The sequence below is a fragment of the Canis aureus genome, chromosome 15, assembly GCF_053574225.1.
Source record: "Canis aureus isolate CA01 chromosome 15, VMU_Caureus_v.1.0, whole genome shotgun sequence".
NCBI classification, from domain to species: Eukaryota; Metazoa; Chordata; class Mammalia; order Carnivora; family Canidae; genus Canis; species Canis aureus.
The window spans coordinates 42919765-42941885 of NC_135625.1; the positions used below are offsets into that span (position 1 = coordinate 42919765).

General features: G+C 49.7%; 1 protein-coding gene and 1 long non-coding RNA gene across 16 annotated transcripts in view; one reads left to right on the plus strand and one right to left on the minus strand.

Annotated features, from left to right (window-relative positions):
• ANK1 (ankyrin 1) overlaps positions 1-22121 on the minus strand; it is a 216746-nt gene that overhangs the window by 106393 nt on the left and 88232 nt on the right. The window contains exon 1 of one of the 14 annotated variants that reach the window (XM_077849327.1): positions 1109-1601. The exons of the other annotated variants lie outside the window; for them this stretch is intronic. Coding sequence (XP_077705453.1) covers positions 1109-1147 — 39 coding nt within the window. The 5' untranslated portion in view covers positions 1148-1601. Of the gene's footprint in view, positions 1-1108; positions 1602-22121 lie in introns of those variants that run through there. 14 annotated transcript variants of the gene reach the window in all.
• Positions 1416-5126, plus strand: LOC144284607 (uncharacterized). Of its 2 annotated transcripts, XR_013353072.1 has the most exons (5): positions 1416-1662; positions 1760-1882; positions 3217-3325; positions 4616-4717; positions 4862-5126. It is a non-coding gene; the product is annotated as an uncharacterized LOC144284607 (long non-coding RNA). The 2 variants fall into 2 exon arrangements; XR_013353071.1 differs by having other exon boundaries at positions 1418-1882.

A 22121-nucleotide genomic window follows, 5' to 3' on the forward strand; every position in this document is an offset into this window, starting at 1 on the left:
CGGCCAGTGCACACACCTGTGTGGCCCCTGCCTTTACCCCGCCGACTGCAGAGAGACAGAAGTGAAACCTGGGCCACAGCATGTGTTTTCATGAAGTTTTTCATTTTTCTCTCCAGAAAGTTGTGCGGGTAAAGCTTCACAAACTGTCTCCAGCCACCCAATCAGACTACCCATTAGCAAAGGTAGAACGAACATATTAAAGGTGTCGCTAAGGAAATAAAACGTGCAAGCCGGAGTCCCGGGTTCCCTTATAATCTCCCAGCACGACTGCCAGGCCTTGGGGGAAACCCTGCCCATACCTGTGCCCTCCCGTGTCTGGCTCAGAGGCTGGGTGATAGGGATGTGCGGGGAGCCAGAGTCCACCCAGGCTCGGGAAGACCTGGCATGACCCCCGCTCTACCACTTGATGCTGTGCCTCACTCAAGTTCCCAAACCTCAATTTCCCCGTTGCCCACACGGGGATGATCCACAGCTGGCTGGGGGGCCGCGAGGCTGACGGGGTGCAGGGAAAGCCCCCGCTACCCCGCGTACAACAGGTCTGCCTTCAGCGGGTCCCCATTCATTTCCCGCTGGCTCCGGACCTCGGGGCACGGGGGTGTGTGTCCCAGGCTGCGGGGCTGCGTGCGGCGGGCGAGGCGGGCCCTTCTGCGGCCCAGGCCGGGGCAGGGGCAGGGGCAGGGGCAGGGGCACCGGCGCGGGTGCGGGTGGGTCCGGCGCCGGCGCCCCAGCAGCAGCAGCAGGACCCCCCCCCCCCCCGCTGGACTGTCCTCCGGGGCGAGGGCCCCGCGCGCCCGCCCCCTCCCCGCGCTCCCGCGCGCCGTCTCTCCGGGCGGCCACAGGTCGGGCCGCCTCCCGCCAGGGGCCCCTTGGCCGCGGCCGCCTCCAGGCCAGAGGAATTTTCCTCTGGATCCTGCTAGAAGCCGCGGCGCCCGGCCGGCGTGAGGCAGCAGAAGGGCCGCCGGCGCGTCCCCGCACCCGCCCGGAAAGTTGGCGCCGCCGCGCCCCGAGGGACCGCAGCCCGCGGCCGGGGGCGCTGCGGCCCGGACCCCGCACCGCGGCCCCGCGCGCGCCCAGTCCCCGCCGCGCCGCGAGCAGGCCGTGCACTCACCGCAGGGGCTGGGCCGGACCTGCCCTGTCTCGCTGCCATCGTCCGGCGCCCGCGCTGAAATCCGAGCCCGGCTCCCTGCTCCCCCTCCCCCGTTATCTGCTCGGCGGCGCGGGGAGCGCCAGCAAGTTACGCGGCATCTGGCTAAAAATACAGGCTCCCTGCGCTCGGCCCGGCTCGGCTGGCTCGGGCTCCGGCGCCCGGACCTGGGCTCGCCCTCCAGCCCGCTAGCCGGCCGCTACGGGGATCTCTTCATTTTCTCTCCATTATTATGTCAGAGGGGAAAGTTAATGCGAAGCGATCTCCAGAGGGCAGGCACCTGCTGCCAAGCCGGGAGGAGGGGGTGCGCGGAGGGCGCGGGCGGGGGTGCGGCCCGAGCTGCAGGTGCCGGCGGGCCAGGCGGGCCAGGCGGGGAGCGCGCGTCCTGCCGCTGCAGGAGGGAGGCACACACGTCCAATGGAGGTGAGGAGCTCCAAGCTGCATGGCGCGCCCGCCCTGCCTCCTGCCACCCCGACTGCCCTAGTGAACGGGCCCCGGAGCCTGCAAAGACGGCCAGGGTGAGCTCAGCAGAGTCTATTTATGCCCCATAACCAATTTGCATGTTTTGAGCTCTTACATCGTGTCCTGAGATACCAGCTAATCAGCCTATTCCAGATTCTGCCAGAGAGCAGTGATGTGATGCGAAATGAAGCTGAGAGGCAGGACACAGATCTGTAACTACCACCTCCCTCATCCCTCCAATCTGACGGAGTTAATGAAACATCACCCAAGGCTGGAGTAAGTGCTCAGTTTTCTGTCCTCGGACCATCCTCATCTTTTTCTGAGGTCATTTCGGACAGATGTCAAAAGCATGTTGGGCCAGGGGTGGGGAGGGAGCAAGGTGGCCAAGCCTTGGAGGTGATGCCACATTAAGAACAGGTGATGAGGAGTGGTCAGCAACAGCAAGGTCGAGTGACTAGGCCGCTGGCAGTATTGCTTGTTCAGACCATGGATGTTTTATACCATGAGCCTGGCTCTACCTTCTCTTCAAAAAGTAGTCTAGACACAATACCAAATGCTCTTTCTCTTGCCCTCCTGCCCTGACATATAGGTATGGTACAGCTGTGCGTATTGGTGAGGAATTAATCCACTGAGCACCTGTTTGGTGATAGACATATTGCCTTACCTCAATTAATCCTCACAGCTACCCCATAAAGTAGACGATGCTATTATGGTTGTATGGACAAAGAAACTGAGCCCAGAGATGTGAAGAGTCACCACTAGTAAATGGAGGGTCCAGCTGACCCAAAGCCCTTCCATTAACAGCATTGGCAAGATTCCTAACAAAAGTGTACTCAGGGCCAGGAATAGATAATGTGGAGCATGCTCCTGAAGGTTGGAAAAAATTCTGGGTGTTTTCCAAGGTGAAGAGCTCTTCAGAGCCATTCAACAATTAAGGCAAAGTCCCAAATTAATAAGATAAATAAAGATCAAGAGAAAAGGTCAGTATGTTGTCAATAAAAAGAGTGATCTGAAGTGTGTAATGCAACTAACTCCTCCCCATGGGGGTGAAAAAACTGGTATTTTAAGACTGCAGCATCAGAATTTTCCAGGTCCTAGACTCTCAAACACCATTACAAGATGAACTATAGGCCAGGCCATCTCTGCAAGGGGGTGGAAAGCACCAAAAGGCAAGGTGTCTGGAAGTGAGAAGTTACCCCAGCCCCTCCTCTACCCCTGTGCCTGTTGTTAAAACACACTTCCCTACAGGTCTCTTGCCCTGTCCGTCTTAAAACTGCCTCTCATTTTGCTAAAATCCTCTACATAGAGAGCTTCAATTAATAAATTATGGTTACTGGAACAGCCCTGATCATAGCCCAGTGAAATATCTCAAGGGATTCTAAAGCACCGTTCCAACATTAATATTTAGAGAGAGAGAAAACGCCCTACTCAGATGGAAGATGAATAATATGCATAATACTTTCAAAAACACTGACATAATTGACTCGCGCAATAAAAGATCGACTATTTTTTTAACTGCTATATTGAAGTTTAATTGACATACCATAAACTGCGTATTTAAAATGAACAATTTGGTAAGTTTTGGTTTATGTATATTCCCATAAAACCAGCACTACAATCAAGATAATGAACCTCTAAAATCACCTCGGAAAGCTTCCTCCTGAATCGTAATCCCTCCCTCCTGCCAGCTGGTCCGCATGGCTGCCAATACTCGGGATGGTCAGTCTTAATTTAGACATCCTAATAGATGTGTAGTAGTATTTCACTGTGGCTTTCATTTGCCTTTCTCTATTAACCAATGATGTTAAACATCTTTTCAGGCGATTACTTACCATCCACATATCTTCTTTGGTGATATATCTGTTCAAATCTTTTGCCTGTTTTTAAATTGGATGGTTTGTTTTCTTATTATTGAATTTTAAGAGTTCTTTATATACAGAATAACTGTTTTAAAGGTGAGATAAACTAAGACCTTGCAAGTAAAGTGAAATATTCAAAGTTAAATATTAAAACATTCCCAGTCTAATTTTGGTACCCAGCTCTTATAACTCCCAAGCCCAGTGTCCTTTGTACCATATGATGCTGTGGGTTATACACAATCACAAAGAAAAAGGATGAGATGGTCATAGTGGACCAGAAGCAGAATATTATCAGAGGAGAGTACTCACTCAGTAATGGGAAAGATGCTAAGACACGATCAGAGGACCTGAGTACTCAAGACTGCCAAGAATTCTTGACATTAGACATGACATCTTTAGGGTTGAGGCTTTGCAACTTAAATATGCAATGAGGCAAGGCCCAATAGGAGAAGAAAGGAAAAGATTTCACACATGTTGCTTAGTAAGACCCGAAGGTATGAGAGCTGACATGATTCGCACTAAAGAAGAGAAGGCTAGGGGCACCTGGGGGGCTCAGTGGTTGAGCGTCAGCCTTCAGTTCAGGGCATGATCCCTGCCTGGGTCCTGGGATTGAATCCCCCATCAGGCTCCCTGCAGGGAGGCTGCTTCTCCCTCTGCCTCTGTCTCTGCCTCTTTCTGTGTCTCTCATGAATTAATAAATAAAATAAAAGAAGAGAAGGCTAAAGGATATGGCCCTTCAGATGTAAAGTCCTCTAGCACCAGAGCCAGGAACCCCAGGACGGGCCTAATTATATGGTGCCTTTCCCAGGTGTGGTAGCCTGGTCACCACGATTCCGTTATAAGCTTCTCACAGCCAGAAGCAATTCGGTTCAAGTTTTCTGTAGTCCCAACCCTTCCCCCTCGTCTTCCACACCTGCTCCCCTACGGGAATAGCACCGTGCTACGTGCAGGTGCCCAATAAATGCTTGCTGACTGATGTTTGATGAGGGCATACCCACTGTCATAAGGAAATGGTAAATCATGGGGTTAAGTTGATGTAGAGAAGATTTATATGAGACACTGGGACAGAAAGAACTTTCCAGCTGTTGGGGATGTGACTTACTAGAACTCCTTATTTAGAAAGAGCTGGATCTTTGCTGGAATCTTTCAGGAGAGCAGACACAGATCACTCACCATTCAATAAGGCATACAGAAGAACAGGATAAACAACATGACTTACCACGGTGTCTCTGGGCTCTGGCCACTCAGAAAGGTAAGGGATTATTATTTTCCCCATGAACTGACTGTCTCTCCTCCACCGTCCATTGCGACCACACCCTTAGATAATAAATAACCATCCTGCTCCTTGTCCCTCTCCTTTCCTTCCCAAACTTGAAGGCTGCACTTTTTACTACAGGAATTTTGTGCGTCCAGGAGATCTGCCAGCGTGCGTGGCTGAAACCAAAGTACAGCAAAAGAAAGCAATTGATGAGCTAAAGAAAAAACCGGGGGTTCTCAGGAAGGATACAGGATTACTTGTTCTACCCTATAGGTTCACGGCATCTACAGGTTTTTTTCTCATCTTGCTACCACCTCTGAGGGTCCCTTGCAGACCTGTCCCCAGGCCACAGGCAGCCTCAGCAGAAGGAGACTGCCCGGGTCAAGAAAGGGAAGCTATTCACCATGTGACTCGGAAAGCCCCCCCGGGGAGAGTGGGAGCCCAGCACCGCTTATGGGGCTCCTGCCGCGAATTCCTCCAGGAATCTAGCTCTTCCAGCAACTGGGAGAACACCTCTTTTTGCTCAAAAGCCTGAAGCAAAGAATCCCAGGTGCATGGGATTCTCTGATGACTATGCATCCCCAGAACCTTTTTTGGGGAACAGAAACAGACAGCTTCAGGCCGTGGCCCACCTGGACACTAGCTGGCTCCTCTCTTAAAGGGACATTCGGCGCAGACCTAGGATTCCAGAGAAGGGCCTCCCGGCGCCTCATGCCCTGGGCAGCAGCCACTACTCTCCCCCTGCAGTTTCCTGAGGGGCAGATGTGCCCCTCCTGCTCCCCTGGTTTAATCCTTTGCGATCAACTCAGATGCGGAACTGACCTAATGACAACAGCTCTGTGTGCTGTTCTGAGTGGCCCTAAAATACTTGGTGTCAGGGGTCCCAGTTGAGCTGCATGACTTTTGAGAAAGGAAATAACTTTTCTGACTGTTGGATTCTTCATCAGGAAAATGAAAATAACTCGACTCACTTCTCCCAGTAGTATGAAAATCACATCAAAATGCCCAGCCCCATTATGGGCATGGAGCAGGTACTCAGTAAAGTGACAAGTGACACCCTCTTGCCCTTCTTCCCTTCCTTCTTTCTTCTTAACTAAAGCTTTTGTCCAAGGTGAACCCTCGCCACCCCCGGAGGCATGGGGTGTTGCTGATCTTGTTTCCGTTGTGAAAATTAGGGCCCAGTGACAGCATCCCCCAAGGTCAAACACCCATGGCTGAGAACAGGACCCCCAAGAGCCCTGGGCGCGCTGCGACCGCAACTAGACCCCGTGGGCTCATCATGCACCTCTCAGTGTCCATTTCCACTGTGGTGAAGAAACAACTCTCAAGTCGTGTGCACAGCTCGAGCCCCGCTCCTGAGCCCCGCATCTGACAGTTCTCGCAGCATCCCTGCCTGGCTGCAGTGTGGCCTTCTGACAAGCACGGCTTTGCCCTCAGCCGCTCTTCTATCTGTTTGGCTCCGCATGCACACAGGGTGTTGCCCCAGCGCCTGGAGCCCCTGGGCACGGTGGATAAGGGTGGGTACCAGGAACTCCACCCTTTACTGAGAAAGGCTGGCTTCTTTATCGCCAATGGAACCAGCCATCAACCACCCCGGGAGTTTGTAAACCATCGAGAGGAGCGCTGCTGGGAAAATGTTATTTCTCATATAGACACCACTGCGCCCTCCTGCACTGCACCCACCCCCCTGCCCAGTGGTTAATTAGGAAGGCACTTTGTAGGATATATGCTGTAGCTATTACTCTGAATGAACTAAGAAATACACTCTGACTCCCTTCAGACCTTGGAATTCCTTCTTAAGCTTTTCAATAGTGAGAGAAGAAAGGGAAAGGAGGAAAGTAGCCTTGCTGGTGTTGCTATTTAATTTTGTGTGGTGAGCTCTCACTCAGTGGCCAACTGCATAGCACTGGGTGCCCTGCCTCACCAAACGAGGGATCGCGAGTGTGGGCTCTATTTAGGGAGGTGATCAGAGCTGGGTATCAGGTCCCATAGCGCTGGCACTGATCTCTATCATGTTCCTTTTAAGAGGGTTGGCAGGCCTGGAGTCTATTTTTAAACCCATGAGAAAGGTGCTACATGGAATCGAGAGAGGACCAGCATTAAACCCGGGATGGCTGCTGGGGAGGCCAAAGCTGAATCTAAGATTTTCTCATCTGGTCCCCCTACTCCCGGGACCAGATAATGACTCTCCTCCCAAAGGGATCTTTTTGGTTTTAAGCCCACTCTGACGCGACCTCAGTGGAATGTGACCCCTCATGAGCAAGCTTGACTTGGAAAAGGGTTGTATATCTGGGTCCATTTTTCAGTATTGAGATTTTTTTCCCCCATGCCTGGTGTGAAAAGTCAATGTGCTTTTGAATATATTTATCATCTCCCTCTCCGATTTTCAAATCATGTGTTCTGGAACACTGTCGCCCCCCTCCAGCATGGCTGAGCTCACAGCCAAGAGTTTGCCAATGGGAGGAACTAACAAAGCCTGACCTCCCCAGGTGTCTCTGTGCCCAGCATCCCAGAAATCCTGCCCCTGTGCTGGAGAGAAAGGAGAGGAGCAGACCCAGTGGAGCAGACCCAGTGGCAAGTCTGCAGGAGACAGGATTACTTTCCCAACAGCGAAACGCAAAGAAACATCCAAACGTCACTCTCATCCAATAACCAGATGAAGAGAGCAGAATGTTTTATGTACAATAACAAATTTCAACTGCAGTATCCATTTCTGGTTTTAGATAAGAAATAGAGCCGGAATTCCTAAAGAACTCAATGCTTTGAGAATAAGCAAAAGCTTTTGCCTGCTGAGCAGTTCAGAACTACTCAGGCAGGGAACTAAGTATGAGATGAGGGGTCTTTCCAGATTTGTTTCATCTCGGCATCTCCAAGCCCAGCATAGAAGCAGCACGAATGTGTGTCTCTGGAGTTGAACAGGATTATGTTCTGCAAGTCAGCCAAATGGGAGCTTCAGCCAGGTGGGATCAGAACAACATAGATGAGTGCGAGCACCATACACACCGCACACCAGAGGCTCAGCAAATGTTAAGTAAAGTGGAATCCAAAGAAATTGATTCAATTCAGATTTTAAAATGAGTCACATTCATGAAAAAGAAAAATCAGATATTCTGAGCTGGTTGGCCAAATTGTTCATTTCCCCATGCTGTGATGGTCCCTGTGGAAACAGCCTGGAAACCCCTGTCATTTCCTTGGTGGGGCAGGGCCCTGGGCTGTGTGGCAGGAAAGGACCCTGCACCCCAGTGCACACCACTAGCCCTGGCCCCACATCCTCCGTCAGCATGACATTGCCAGCCCAGCCCCGACAAAGGAAGTCTGCTTCCTTACCCCCAAGGCAATGAGGCAGACAGGTCCTTAATGGTCCCTATCTCTCTGCTGCGGGTGAGAGGATGGTGATGTGTCATGGAGTGTGTAAACATCTGTCTAAAGGTGGACCCCCTTAGCAAGTGTGCTGGCCCATGTCCCATTGCCATGTTCCATTCTCGCCATGGTATGAAGGACTGGCTACATTCAGAACCGACACTTCAGAACATATTGCCTGGTAGCTGACTGGGGAGCCCAGACTCGGGGAGGAAATTGCACACATTTCGGAAACATGTAGGAGACACACTGCCAGAATGGTCCAGTTTACTACACTCTGGCCAATGCTCCTACACATCATGGAAGCCTTGTCTGCAGCCTGTTGGTATGGGAAGAAGAGGAGTATACATTGGAGAAGCTGCAAAATCAAACTCATTTCACACTTGTACATGCTAACATGGAAAACTTTTCTTTATTTTCAAACTGCCAAATGGGCTTGACTATTGGCAGTGAACCCCATGGCTCACTTTCTAAAGGATGTTCAAGCATGCATTCAGACAGCCCTATGCGGCTGACCATAGATCTGCTCAGGCCTCTCCTTTATTTGAATAGTTCTCCCTAAAGAGAGAAAGCCGTGGCCAGCCTGACCTGCTGAAAGAATTCCAGAGGAGCCTGTTCTTCCCAAAGTTCATCCAGTCTCTGGAGCAAGGTTTCCCCAGCTTAGGAAAGGCAGTGTTAAGACACCTATTAGGAACTAGGACTTGGGAAGATGGTGCCTTGTGACCCCCTTCCCTGCCCTCTGGCCCATAAGACTTCACTCTATTGACAATGAGGTACAGATACAAGAGCAGGAAGGAGAAAGATGCTGAAAATAATAGTAGCTAAGATTTAAGAACTGGGTGCTGTCCTAAGCATTTTAGATGTCAACACATTTGATCCTCACAACCACCCTAGCAAGTAGCTGTCATTAGCATTCCCATCTCACAGAAGACAAGCTGTAGCACAAAAACATGACATAATTTGCCCAAAGTCACCCAAGAGCATGACGGTGCTCTGGGCAGTGCATGAAGCAGAGACAAGAGAGCTGTTCTAGTTTTCACTTCATCATATGAGCTAAGGTATTTGGGGGACAGGCGAGAGAAGTGAAATTCAGTATTCTCCTGAATACAGGAAGAATGGCTCAGTCTTGGAAATCTGAGTGCAACTAAGGCCCTCTTTACTAATTTGGGATTTCTGCTAGTCAGAAAAGACTCCAGCCACGGGTCAGAGGCAGGCTCGAGGCAGAAATATTTATAGGACCCTATACCCTAAAGGGTTTAATGAGAGGTAACTGAGCCAAGACTGTCTCTTCCCAAAGGGTTGGGGAAATGGAGAGGTTTTTTTCTTTCTTTTTTAAGGTTTTATTTATTTGAGGTGGGGGAGCATAGAGGGAGAGGGAGAAGCAGACTCCCTGCTAAGCATAGAACCCCACACGTGGCTTGATCCCAGGACCCTGAGATCATGAGCTGAGCCAAAGGCAGACGCTTAACCAACTGACTCACCCAGGAGCCCCAGGGAAATGGAGAGTCTTGAAATAATAAGGTTGCTTTTAATCCCAGTCCAACTAAGTTCTCTAGAATTATCACAGTAACTTCAATAACACCGCCTTCAGAGACAGGTGCAAGGAGCTCCAGAAAGCAGACACTGAGCCTCAGCAGCTGACCCTGGGTCCTCAACCCTGGGGAGGGATAATGAGCTGATGGAGTCCTCAGGGACCCTCTGCTGTAGAACCGACTTCCTTCTCCTTCACTAGAGGCCTGACAGTCAGCACAGACCCAGCTGGCCAAATGCTGACTGAAGAGGTTCCTTCTCTCTTCCCAGAGCCAAAACATTTCCAAGCAATTATGTCCAATTAAACCAGTACCTGGCCTACCTACCATGACCTGAATTTTGCCATTCCTCACCACCTGACGACAGGAAGACGGACTCTTTCCTTTGAGATCCTCTTAAGCTCCTTCAGCATACCTAGCAGTTACCACTGAAGAACACCTTGGCATCTGCCTTCTACTTCTTGGGCCTATTTTCTCTTTACTATCAAGGCAACAAGAGCAGGTGCCACACATAATATTTCACATGGGGCTCATCATATTATTCTTAATAATTGAATAGAGACCATTATCTTCCTATTTAATCCTCTTGTGAATTCTGGCTGGCTGCTCTTTGAGATATCATTTCATACAGTATTTATATCACCCCTTTTATAATTACTTAAATAAAAGGTGAGGAAATAAGTTATAAATCATCAACCACATCTGCATTTCTCTCTGTTCTCACCTACAATGGGTGAATCCTAAAGTATGCTGCTCATTTGGACATTTCTAACCTGTACAATGATGAAGCATGTCTAGATGGCCCCCTTTTAAAACTTTGGTTTCATATCTTTTTAAAGAAATAAAATGTTATAGAAGTATTGATATTCTTTCCATATCTAAAATTTTATGACTTTATGAATATCCGCCTTGTGCTCTAAAATCAACCTTGATAAGTACTTCTACATGCTGTTTTTCAAAATGACCTTTTTCAGCTACCCTGACCTTGAACTCCTAAATAAAAGTACGTTAAGTATTGGAGAATGAACAAAAGGAATGGGCAGTGAACCAAGTATCACTAAAAAACCCATTATTGTTTCTGTAATGACTGAGCTGGTTCTTGCCTCCAGAGAGAGTGTGAGAGACATTTCCAGGATTTCTGAAATAAGATACAAAGACGACAATCAACATTTCCAAAGGAAAATCATTGCCAATATCCATATCCATCTTTGGTCCCTCAGATGCTTTTAGGGTGATGATAACAGAGATGAATTATAAGACTTGGTGGTACTGACAGGTCTGCTTCTCATTCATCTATTCTTCCATTCAGACATGAACTATTGAATTGCCATGTGTAGGCCAAGAAGCCAATGGAAGACATAAATAAGTAGAGTCCATGGTTGTCACCCTTGGAAAAACTGCAATCTAGTAGATGTAAATATAGAGCTATATGAAAAATAGAACAATACAAAGGTTAAAGATGGAGTAAGAGATGCTCCATGGCACAGTTAAAAACCGAAGGAAAGGTTCCAACAGCATGTGCCAGTAGTTCAAAGGAAAGGCTGGGTCAGAGGGAGCAACAGTATTCAGGGCAATCTTTTAGTGAGCAGTGAGATTTGAACCAAATCTCCTCTCTGAGGAGGCGGTGCTGGAGCAGAGGCCTGCATCCAGGCAGAGGTGGAGTATGTAGTATCTGGAAATGCAAAGGCTGTGAGAGGTATGCCTGACATAGTCAAGGAACATTCAAATGCTCTACCCCACCTCCCTGCCACCACTAAGACATGCCTCTTGCTAGGTCTGGAGGGCCCTGCTGCACACCCACAGATTCTCTGCATCTTTTGTTGCCCATAGGCCAAGAAGTCAGAAGCACTCCAAGGAAGAGGAACCAAAAGAGAGGAAGAGACAGTAACAGGTAACGGGGGCGGTGCGGGGGGAGCAGTGCTTACTATGTGGTAGGCACTGTTCTAAGCATCTTGTAGGGGCCAACTAATCCTCCCAGCAACTTTAGAAGGTACGTATTCTAATTGTCCTTATTTTGTGAGTGGCAAACAGAGGCACAGGGAGGTTAACGCACTTGCCCCAAGTCACACAGCACAGAAGTGGTAGAGTCAGGATTTGAACTGGGCAACCTGGAGCTAAACCCGCTCTTGCAAGCATTCTGCTCTAGTGGACAACGATACTGGAAGGGCAGAAGGCCCAGGAACTCTGAGGAAGCCAGAAATATACAGGACATCAGTTCTGTCTGGGAGGGTGATGAGAGAACACCAGGGAAGTTCTCTGTTTTCTAACGGCAGCGTGGTGTGTTCTCCAGCACTGCTTTGTCCAGGCCACTTACTCTAATTATTATTTAGCATTTGCTAAGTGCCTACCCTGTACCGAGGCCAATCAGGGAGGCTGAAGTACAGACAGCTGAAGCAGACCCCGGAGCCTCCCCGGGGACAACCCGAATGCAGCTGGCTAATCAGACCAGATAGGAGGCCCAAGTTCACCTCCTCTCGATTTTTAACCAGGAACTTTCAATTATTTCCTCTTGGACTCTGGCTGAATTCATAAATAGCATTAACATTTTTCAAATGCCTGTAGGAGTTTGTTGAGTTAACCTGAGTGACTCATTATTATATAGCATTCAGCTTATCCTCTCTCCTCCTAGGGGGATGAGACATCCTCCTACACCCTCCCAGGAAGGTGGGGGGAGCAGACGCTGTTCCCTCACTGAGTTCTTACCACCCAAGTGGGGTGATGCTTGTCGGGCCCACAGGGTAAAGCTCTTCCTGGAGCCCAAGGCCTGACTGGCTCTGGAATCTGCCCAGGCCACTTTGAGGGAGTGTGTGTGTGTGTGTCTATGTGTGTGTTCATGTGTGTGTGTGTGGTCTATATGTGTGTCTATGTGTGCGTATGTGTCCATGTGTGTGTCTGTGTGTCCGTGTGTGTCTGTGTGTCCGTGTATGTCTATATATGTGCTGTGCATCCACATGTGTGTCTGTGTGTGTCCATGTGTGTCTGTGTGTTTATGTATGTGTCTCTCTGTGTGTATGCATGTGTCTGTGTGTGCATATGTGTCCGTGTGTGTCTGTCTGTATGTCTATGTGTGTGCGTGTGTCTGTGTGCATCTGTGTGTCTATGTGTGCATCTGTGTGCGTCTGTGTGTGTCTGTCTGTGTCTCTGTGTATGTATGTGGGCATGTGCATGTGGACTGTCCCTGTCACAGCAGCTTCAGACGTTGAGACAAACAGCGGGTCCGAGGGCAGCAGACCCTGGGGCTGGCGGCCGGGCAGGGGGAGGCTGGTGAGGAGGGCAGGGGCAGCTGGGGGCACGTCTGTTCCCTAGGCAGGGGTGTGGCACTGACATGAATTGAGTACAGGCCATTGGGGGTGGGGACAGAACGTGCCAATATGAAAACTTAAGAGCTGTTTGGCATTTAACTTGCGATCGTGGCTCACGAGGAAACTGGTGAGATCCCTCACCAGAAGTGCTAAAGAGAAATGTGTCCACCCTCTGCTTCTACATTTGTGGAAAATCTCCCTCTTTGGGGAAAAAAAAGTCACTGCTTTCTGCTTAAACTGGGGGCTCTATTTGGAAGGCTTGAGAGAGTGGTTTTGTCAGTGGTGAGGAGCGGGATTCCTCTGCAGCCTTGCCCCACACCCCAAAGTGGACCACACCCCAAAGGCTGGGACCACCTCAGCCTTCCCTGCCCTCTGCAGCCTTCCCAGCCCGCGGCCTTGCGCTGCCACAGACCCCGGCCAGGCCCCTGCCTTGAGACTCCTCCCTACTCGAAAAGGCCCCAAGTTGTGTGATTGGAAAGACACTCTTCAGGCAGAAGCCACATGAAGCCCCCCCAGCCAGCAGTTCTGCATGGGGGCCGCCTCCCAGGCACCAAAGGCGTGGAGGACTCTGCGGACCCACCTTCCCGGGCTTGCAGAGCCCTGGCTCCAGCTCCGGTCTCACCACACTCCCCACTCTCTGCCCTCTTGATCTCCCCCTCACAGGCTGCTGGTGTCTTCTGCCAAAGAATAAGCAGGCAGCCATTCCCAAACCCAACAGAAGTTGAAATCAAAGCCTGAACTCAGAACTACATGCCCTGAGGACAGCTGAAAAGGCCTAGATTTCAGGGCCTGGGAACAACTCCTCCTCTCCAGGCCTGGAAGCATGAAATGACTGGCTCAAGGTCACAGGTCACGGAAGGCGTAGGACCAGAAACCGAGTCCTCTGTCTTCTAGTCTAGCAGGTTGCACAGCCTTCCCCTCTTCTCCCTGTCCTTACTAGGACAGGACACAGACAATAAGAACCATGGTGCAAGAAGAGTGGAGGGCAGGGAGAGGGAGGGCAGAAGGTGTCCAAGGCCATGAGGGGCTAGGGGCAGATGTCAAGGTCAGGTCTGATCTCAGAGCCGAGGAGGAAGGAGATGAGAACAAGTGCTGGGGGTAAGGAGCAAACTCAGTAGGGGCTGAGGGATCCATGGCTGTTTTCATTTCCCCCGCCTAAAGCTGCCGGCGGGCTGGGTGGCTGCCCCCATCTAAATTAAGGCCAAGGGCAGAACAGTCAAAACAACTCTTGGCCAAACCGGGAACATAGTTGGTAAACCCATGGATTTAAATCACGGGATTTTAAGTGGCAAGGTACAAGACAGCAGCCTGGTCACACTTGCTGAGTCCCTCATTTAGAGAGATTGGGGCCATTCCTATGGCTGCCCACCCCACCCTTCCCCTGGCACCAGCCTGTGGGTGCAGGTGCCTTTGCAAGGACATCTGCCTGTCATGACCTCTTTCTCATTTCTGACATCGTACCCCTATCCTGGGACTGGTTACGTCTGCCATGGGACCACCTAATGGAAGAGGGAATATTTCCATAGACAGCTGTTAAATCAAACATACAAACTCTCAAAGCCAAGACATAGGGCCAGAAAGATATTGGGTATGTTGTAGGGGAAGCTCATCTGTGCTGGCTGAAGATGGACCTGCCATTTCTTGGGTGGCTATTTCAAACTGGAAGAAAAAAAGCTGCTACCCCTCAGGCCTGCTCCATGAATCTCTGTTTGCCACTAAGCAATGAGTGATTGCAAGCAAGTAGCCTAACCTCCCGTTCCCCAGTTTTCACCTCCACAAAATGAGATAGGATTTCCAGCGGGGGCATCACCTTGAATGAGTCAGCTCTGGATCCTGTAGGCCTGTCTCAGGAAAGCTACCCCCCAGGGATTTCCTAACACCTACGAGAACCATCTCAGGTGGTCTGGGACTCTTGGTGAGTCAAACAGGAAGCCTTTTCTTTGAATCAAATGATAGTACATTGCATATATTAATTTTTTAAAAGATTTTACTTATTCATGAGAGGCAGAGACACAGGCAGAGGGAGAAGCAGGCTCCATGCAGGGAGCCCAACGTGGGACTCGATCCCGGGTCTCCAGGATCACATCCGGGCTGAAGGCGTCGCTAAACCACTGAGCCACCGGGGCCGCCCCGCATATATTAATTTTTATTCTGTCTTACACATTTGGAGTTTGGGCCGCCTAATCACCTATGCAAATATAGATAGACAAAATGCAAATCTGGGTCCCAAATTAGATGAAAGAATTCCATCCTATTCAGCTTATAAAATTTCAAGTATCTCATTGCCTTGATCATTACACACCAGCTGATCAGAAAGTCCCAAGATTTCTAACTGTTGTATATACTAGATGGTATAGGCATTCCTAAAATATCCACACGGGGAAAAAAGCTCCTTTGCTCATCCCAAATCCATTTCCCCTGATTGAATGATTTTCTCATTTCCACAGAGAGCTATTAAACCAACCATACAAATCATCAAGGCCCCACAGACCCAGGAGGAGAAAGAAAGAAATTAGATAACGTTAGGTAGTCAACCTCAGCAAAGTGAATATGGCACCCAACCTCATTTCCTCTTTTGTGTTGTTTATCTTATAATCACATCATTCAAGGCTCTCCTTTCTAAGGACATCTAAGTCCTATTCCTGGTCCACACTGCTGGCCTTCCTTGGAAATTTTCGACAGGCCTCTGATCAAACACTTTCCTCTCTGGAGAATTCCACTTGTTGGTAAGTCTTCCTCACGTAAGATTGGAATCTGCTTTCCTGACCTCCACTCCACCTTTCACCTGGTGGGACCTTGCAAACACCATGGGGGGACCCCACCCCCACCCCCGCTCTTGCCAGTGGCACCCTAGTGACAATTAGGGACTTTCTTCCAGTCTCTTTATTCTTCTCTGCTCCTTGTTCCTTCAAGGTTTCCCCCAGACACCATCCCAGACCCTATCCTTAGTGATTGCCTGCCTATATCTGTCCTCCCATTACCAGGGTCTCTCCTAAAATGGAAATCCGAACATGACCCTCTCAATATAGCCTGACATTGCATTTCCCAAAGTGTGTTCCCTGGACCACCAGCCCTATGCAAATAGCACCCCACCCCATCCACCCCATGCAATGGGCAAGGATGTGTGGGAGACAAACTCTATCCTCAGAGATTCTGGAATCAAGGGAGTGTGTGAGAGCTCTGAGCAGTCTTGGAGAAATCTGAGCAGTGGCATGTAAGCCACTGGTTCCCAGTGGTTGACTCCAAAATTCTTTACTCCCCCACACAACACAGGTCAGAAGAGGCCAATCATTTTCACTGGGACTTGATCTCCAGCTAGCTCAGCCTTACAGACTGCCTCATAATTTTCTGCCTTACTCTTGCTCACCCCATGAAGAACTTAAACCAATAGCTGAGTGTATTTAGTGAATTCCTTCTTCAAGCATATGGCATAGAATTAGCCAATTCCCTAATTTTCCTGTTTTGTACATGTGAACTTTGGTATATTGCATTTTCACCTCTTCGGTAAGTTTTATAATACGATTCAAGCTACCAGCTACTACATGAATTTTTTTTAGGTGACTTTTCTTTTGCTTTCAGTGAAAGTTTTAAAGTTTAAATAGTATTGCTATGTGATTGAGAGCCAGCTACTTAAAACACCCCCATGGCGAAGCTTTTGCAAATTAAGTAAACACCCTGTCACGCGTGTTTTGGAGTTCAGATGTCTACACACTTACTGAGGCAGTTCTGCCTCATTTTTTAAAGTGCAGGGGCAAGCCTGTACAGGGTCCAGTAAGGCTTTGCTGAAGGAATGGGCAGAGTGGTAAGATACGAAGGATCCAAAAGGCAGGTGGGCCGTGATCCTGCCACAGAGCTAGATACTCCCAGCCCTGCGTCGAGCACGTGGGGAATGGGCTCCCAGGAGTCCCACATGAAATGTCACCATGTGGTCAGGGAGGAGAGAGGCCAGGCCCCACTCCTCCTGAGTCTCCTGTTTCTACCACTCATATGAAAGCAGAATAAGGCATAGGCTTACGAGTCAGGCTCTGGGTCCAGCTTTCGTGGATTCATATCACAGTTCCAACGCTTCCTAGCTACATAGCCTTGAGAAAATTATCTCTCTGTGCCTCAGTTTCCTGGTCTGTGCCATGCAATGACTTCATAGAGGCATCACAGGGATTAAATGAGCGATTCCTTGTGTGGTAATTAGAACAGGGTCTGGCACAGGGCTCAGGCGGTGTTAGTGAGACTCTTAGTTTGCTCTCTCCCCCATCCATCTACCACTTTCCATTTTAATGCAAGCACCTGGGACTGGAATTCAGTACTTCTCACCTGGATGCTCTGCCAGGCACCCTCCATCCACTTGACACACCCGAGCAACCAAATAACACTCCCACCAATACCCCAGCCCTCCCCCTCCTGGTGCCCTGGCAGAGGCTGCTAATTTATCACAAACTCTTGCCCATCAGCCTAAAAGTGGCTTCAGAATCTTTCTGAACACAGCATTTCAGGCAGCTGCTTCCAATCAGATTGGCGTTGACACAGGCAACAAGGCTTATTTTCTATTCCAATGTTGTTTAATCAGCAATTTATAACAAACGTGATGCTCTCGGCTGCGGGGCATGAATGGTTCATCAGGCCTTAGCATAGGCTTGATGACATATTCTTCAAGATTACTTCCACCCCCGCCCCCATCCCCCTGATTGCATGCTTACCAGAACCCTGTTATAACTGACTTGCCAGTTAGGGTCTCTTAATGGGATGGAATCCACTGACCAGAGAACACAGGATTAAGGGCACAAGAACACCAGATGGCCAGAGAAGTCATGCCTCTCCTTGCAAAGTTGGGAGGCTAGTGTCAACACCAGAGTCCCCTGAGTCGGACCAGCAGTGAGTCAGTTCCCACACCTGCTGCCCTGACTGCCTCAAAATCAAGTTACCTGACCTACAAGCTGAGGACCGGCCCTCAGGAGCGGGGCACCCATACAAGCAGCTTGTCGACACCCCCAGACAACTACGTCTCTTCTTCACCTTTCCTGACTGCAACAAGACCCAGTTTCCTCCCCTGTAACATGGGTATCTGCCGTGAGCATCAAATGAGCGGAGGTGTGTCAACCCCAGAGCGCGCTGTTGGTACACAGCAGCTACTCAGTGACGTTCATTGTCTGCCACTCCTCCGCATTAGGGTGTCATCAATGCTCACCTGGAGATCGGCAGTATTTCCCCACCTGGTTTCCACTCCCTGCCATTCCAATGACCCTCTTCCTCGACCCTGCCACCGTGAAATTCTGATCATGACACTTTCCTGCTCAAAACTCTTTGCTGGCTCCCCAACATCTGCAGGATAAAGTCCAAAGTCTTAGGCTAATGTTCAGAAGCTCACCATCTAGCCCTTGCCCACCTCTTCACCCTCCTCTCCCATCCCCAACCCCTACCTGTCCCTGAACACCTGGACTGCGCACCTTTCCCAGACACACGAGGCACTTCCAGATTTTAAAAAATATTTATTTATTCATGAGAAACACAGAGAGAGAGAGAGAGAGAGAGAGAGAGAGGCAGAGACACAGGCAGAGGGAGAAGCAGGCTCCATGCTGGGAACCCGACATGGGACTAGATCCATGGTCTCCAGGATCACACCCTGGGCTGAAGGTGGCGCTAAACCACTGAGCCACTCAGGCTGCCCCACCTTCCAGATTTTTGATTGTGCTTTCTCTGCAGCAGGCATCCTCCCAATCCCTGCTTCGTGCACTTCTACTGATTCTTCAAGGCCATTCAGAGTTCTCCTCCTCTATGAAGTTTCCCTGACAAACTCCCTTGTTCACTGACAAGCAGAATTAATTCTTCCCCATTCCAGCCTTCCACTAATGAGCACTCCCCCCTTCCTGAGGGTCATTTATCCTTGTTTCCTACTCTGTAAACTCTGTTGACCTGAATTGAAGTTATGTTGAAGGTAGGAAGGTATTTTTTAAATTTCCAGAGTTTTAGCATGTTGAGAACTGTTGATCCACAAACTTGTGATTCAAAAAAAAAAAAAATTATAACAACATCTCCCGACATGCCAGGCTCTATCTCATGTACTCCTCGCCACAACCCCAGGACAACCCCTCCTGCCTCCAGGGCACAGATGGGGAACCAGAGGTACAGGCGGGAGTTGGGGTACAGAGGTACAGCTCAAGGGCACCAGCTAGAAGGTGGCAGAGCAGGGATTCAAACCCCAGTGGTCTGGCTGCAGAGCCCAACCGCCTTCGGTGCTGCTTGGGTGACTCCACCTGCACCATGCAGTTTGGGCACTGGGGATGCAGACTAGTGGGGAGACAAGCACATAAAATAATAATTTCAGTGCTGACCAGTCCTTGAGGTGAGGAAGATGCGCACCTGCCAGCATTCATCTATAGAGAGTCAGGGGACAGAGAGAAGTTGGCAACCCAGCTGTGGGACTTGGGCCAGTTAATTCGCTGCTCAGCCTCTTTCCTCGTCTCGAAAGTGACAATAATAATATGGACCGGGGCATCCGGGTGGCTCAGTGGTTTAGCACCGGCTTCAGCCCAGGGCCTGATCCTGGAGACCTGGTATTGAGTCCCACATCAGGCTCCTTGCATGGAGCCTGCTTCTCCCTCTGCCTGTGTCTCTGCCTCTCTCTTTCTCTCTGTGTGTCTCATGAATAAATAAATAAAATCTTTTAAAAAATAATATGGACCTTGCAAGGTGATTTCAATATCACATTAAGACAAAGTATGTAAAGAAGATGCTATACTTGGTGTACTATAAAACTGTATTATTCTGAGACAGAATAGGGACAGAACTCGAGGCCCCTCCCCAGCCCTGAATGCAATGCAACTGTACTATAAAGAAAAAAAAGCCCCCTAAAAGAAACTCATGAGTCTGTGTTTCTTGATCAATAGATCTTACAGGAATGCAGAAAACAGGACACCAACTTAAAGAAGGGAGCATGTGCAACAACCACTGGAAGTACTGTCAAGTTACCTTTCCCTCATTTAAATGCTAAAAATCATGCCCAGGGGTGGAGATTTCACATGCTAATGAGACATGCAATGTATGGAAAAGCATGATCTCTAAAGTACAGCAGCTCCAAGAAAAATCTCACTTCTACATGCTTAAAATCATCCTTTTCCCATCTAAGTATCCTTTAAAAAAAAAAAAGATTTATTTATCCATTTTAGAGGGAGCCTGTGGGTGAGGAGGGCAGGAAGAAGGAGAGAATTCTCAAGCAGATGCCCAACACGGAGCGAGATCTCACAGAGCCCAGGATAGGGCTGGATCTCAGGACCCATGAGATGGTGACATGAGCTGAACAAGAGTCAGACACTCAACTGACTGAGCCACCCAGGCGAACCTCCCACCTCCCTGATTTTGCCTTGGGGAGTCAGCCTGAGGATACTTTGTGTCACCTCCCTTATGCTCGAGCACAGACCCCAGTAAAGCCTCGCCTGGAATTCCCCCTTGGCCTCTCATCAAGTTCTATTGCTGAGAGAGCCCAACGGCCTGGTTTGGTATCAATTCCACACAGCATTTGCAGAAGTCTAGTGGAAGGGCACGGTGTTATCAACCCTGGCACTGGAGCGAAGAAGCTCGGCAAATTCCCAGGCTGACCCTACAGCCCCAGGATGGTGTGTGCACAAGGAGGCTATTCACAATCCAGCAATGCCACTTTCAGCCCAGCATCATTCATCGACTTTCACACTCCACCCTGTGCCAGGGATGGCCTGGGATCCAAATCTTGGGAGAGACAAATATTTAAGACGGGATCTCAGGCCCAGCCACTGTCCTAGGCAAGAGAGTGCACTTTTCCTTCCTTCTTCCCCATTGTACCAGCACCTCACCCCTCTCCATGCCCCCATTCCATGAACCTGCCCTAAATCACACTCCTTGCTTCTGCCTAAATCCTAAACTAATCCCATGCAAATAAGAATTATTTCCTTGCATCTGTACAAGATCCTATTAAAAAGGCTTAAGTGTATACACTTAATAGAAGATGTTTAGAGATCAAAACCCCTTTAAGAACTTAAAGAATAATCTCTACTGTTGTAAGTTCAGGCTTCACTGCAGACTCGGGGTGATGGTTTTGGAGGATGAGGATTCTACTGGTACTTTTGAGTCCCACTACTAGACAGAAACGTCAGCCTGCCCCAAGATGCGACTGGCAGGTGACACACCCCTAACCCCTCCCTACCCTTGGAGCAAAGGAAAGCCACGGCATGACCCCCACCCCACTGAGCCCACCCCACTGGAAGGAGAGCTGACCAGAATGGACAAGTGAGGTGGGGCCTGGAAAGGCTTTTCTGAGTAGCTGGAATCTGTTCCACTGTCTGTAAATCATCATCACCCTTGATCAATGGCCCGGCCATCAGAGAACAGGACTGGACCAAAGCCAGCTTCTTTTCAGCTTTTCTAGGCACTAGCTTCCCCAAAGAAATCGAAACCAGGTGCTCTCTTTTTGAAAACAATGCTTTGCAATCCACTCCTGGAAAGGGCAGAGCAGTTTTCTGACCAATACCGTCCCGGGGAGGGCCAGACAGGCTTCCCAGGGCCTCCTCTATCTCCTGGCGGCCACTGGTGCCTGCAGCTGTCTCAGGAGGGAGTTCAGGCTGCAGCTCCTGGGTAGGAGAGCAGGGCTGGTTTGCTTGCTTTGTTGGTCTTAATCTGTCCTCAAGCCAGTTCTCTCTCCTTGCAGCAACGACACTGCCTCCACTGCCGTCTCACCTTCCATTCCGAGGCGGTTTCAGCAGCTGAGCGGAGGGACCGCTCCCGCCCTTAATGTGCCTTCCTTCCTGCGGCCTGACAGTATATTCCAGAGATTAATCAGCCTCTACTCTACTCGGGAGAGCCAGCCGCAGAGGGACGGTGTGGTCAGGGGGAGTGGGAGGCAGGGAAGGAAACAATTCTGTTTCTCACCAGATTTCTAAATGGTTGTCACTGCCTGTCAGAAAATGATGACAAACTTTGAATGTGGCCTGAGTGAAGTCACACGGGCCTCCGTCCACAGTGGGCAAGTCAGAGAAAGTGGGTGGCTCAGCCAGCCCAGGGATTAGGCTGTGAACTGCCAACTCCTCACAGGGCCTGCTGGAGATTGATTTTCCTAGTAAACAACCCAGCATATTCCTGTCACTGAATTCTCATGGTTTGGACAAGTTCAGCCCCATGCACCAGACCACGGCTGATGCTAGGGAAAACAGGAGAAGTGACTCACACATGAGTCAGCTGAGGCTG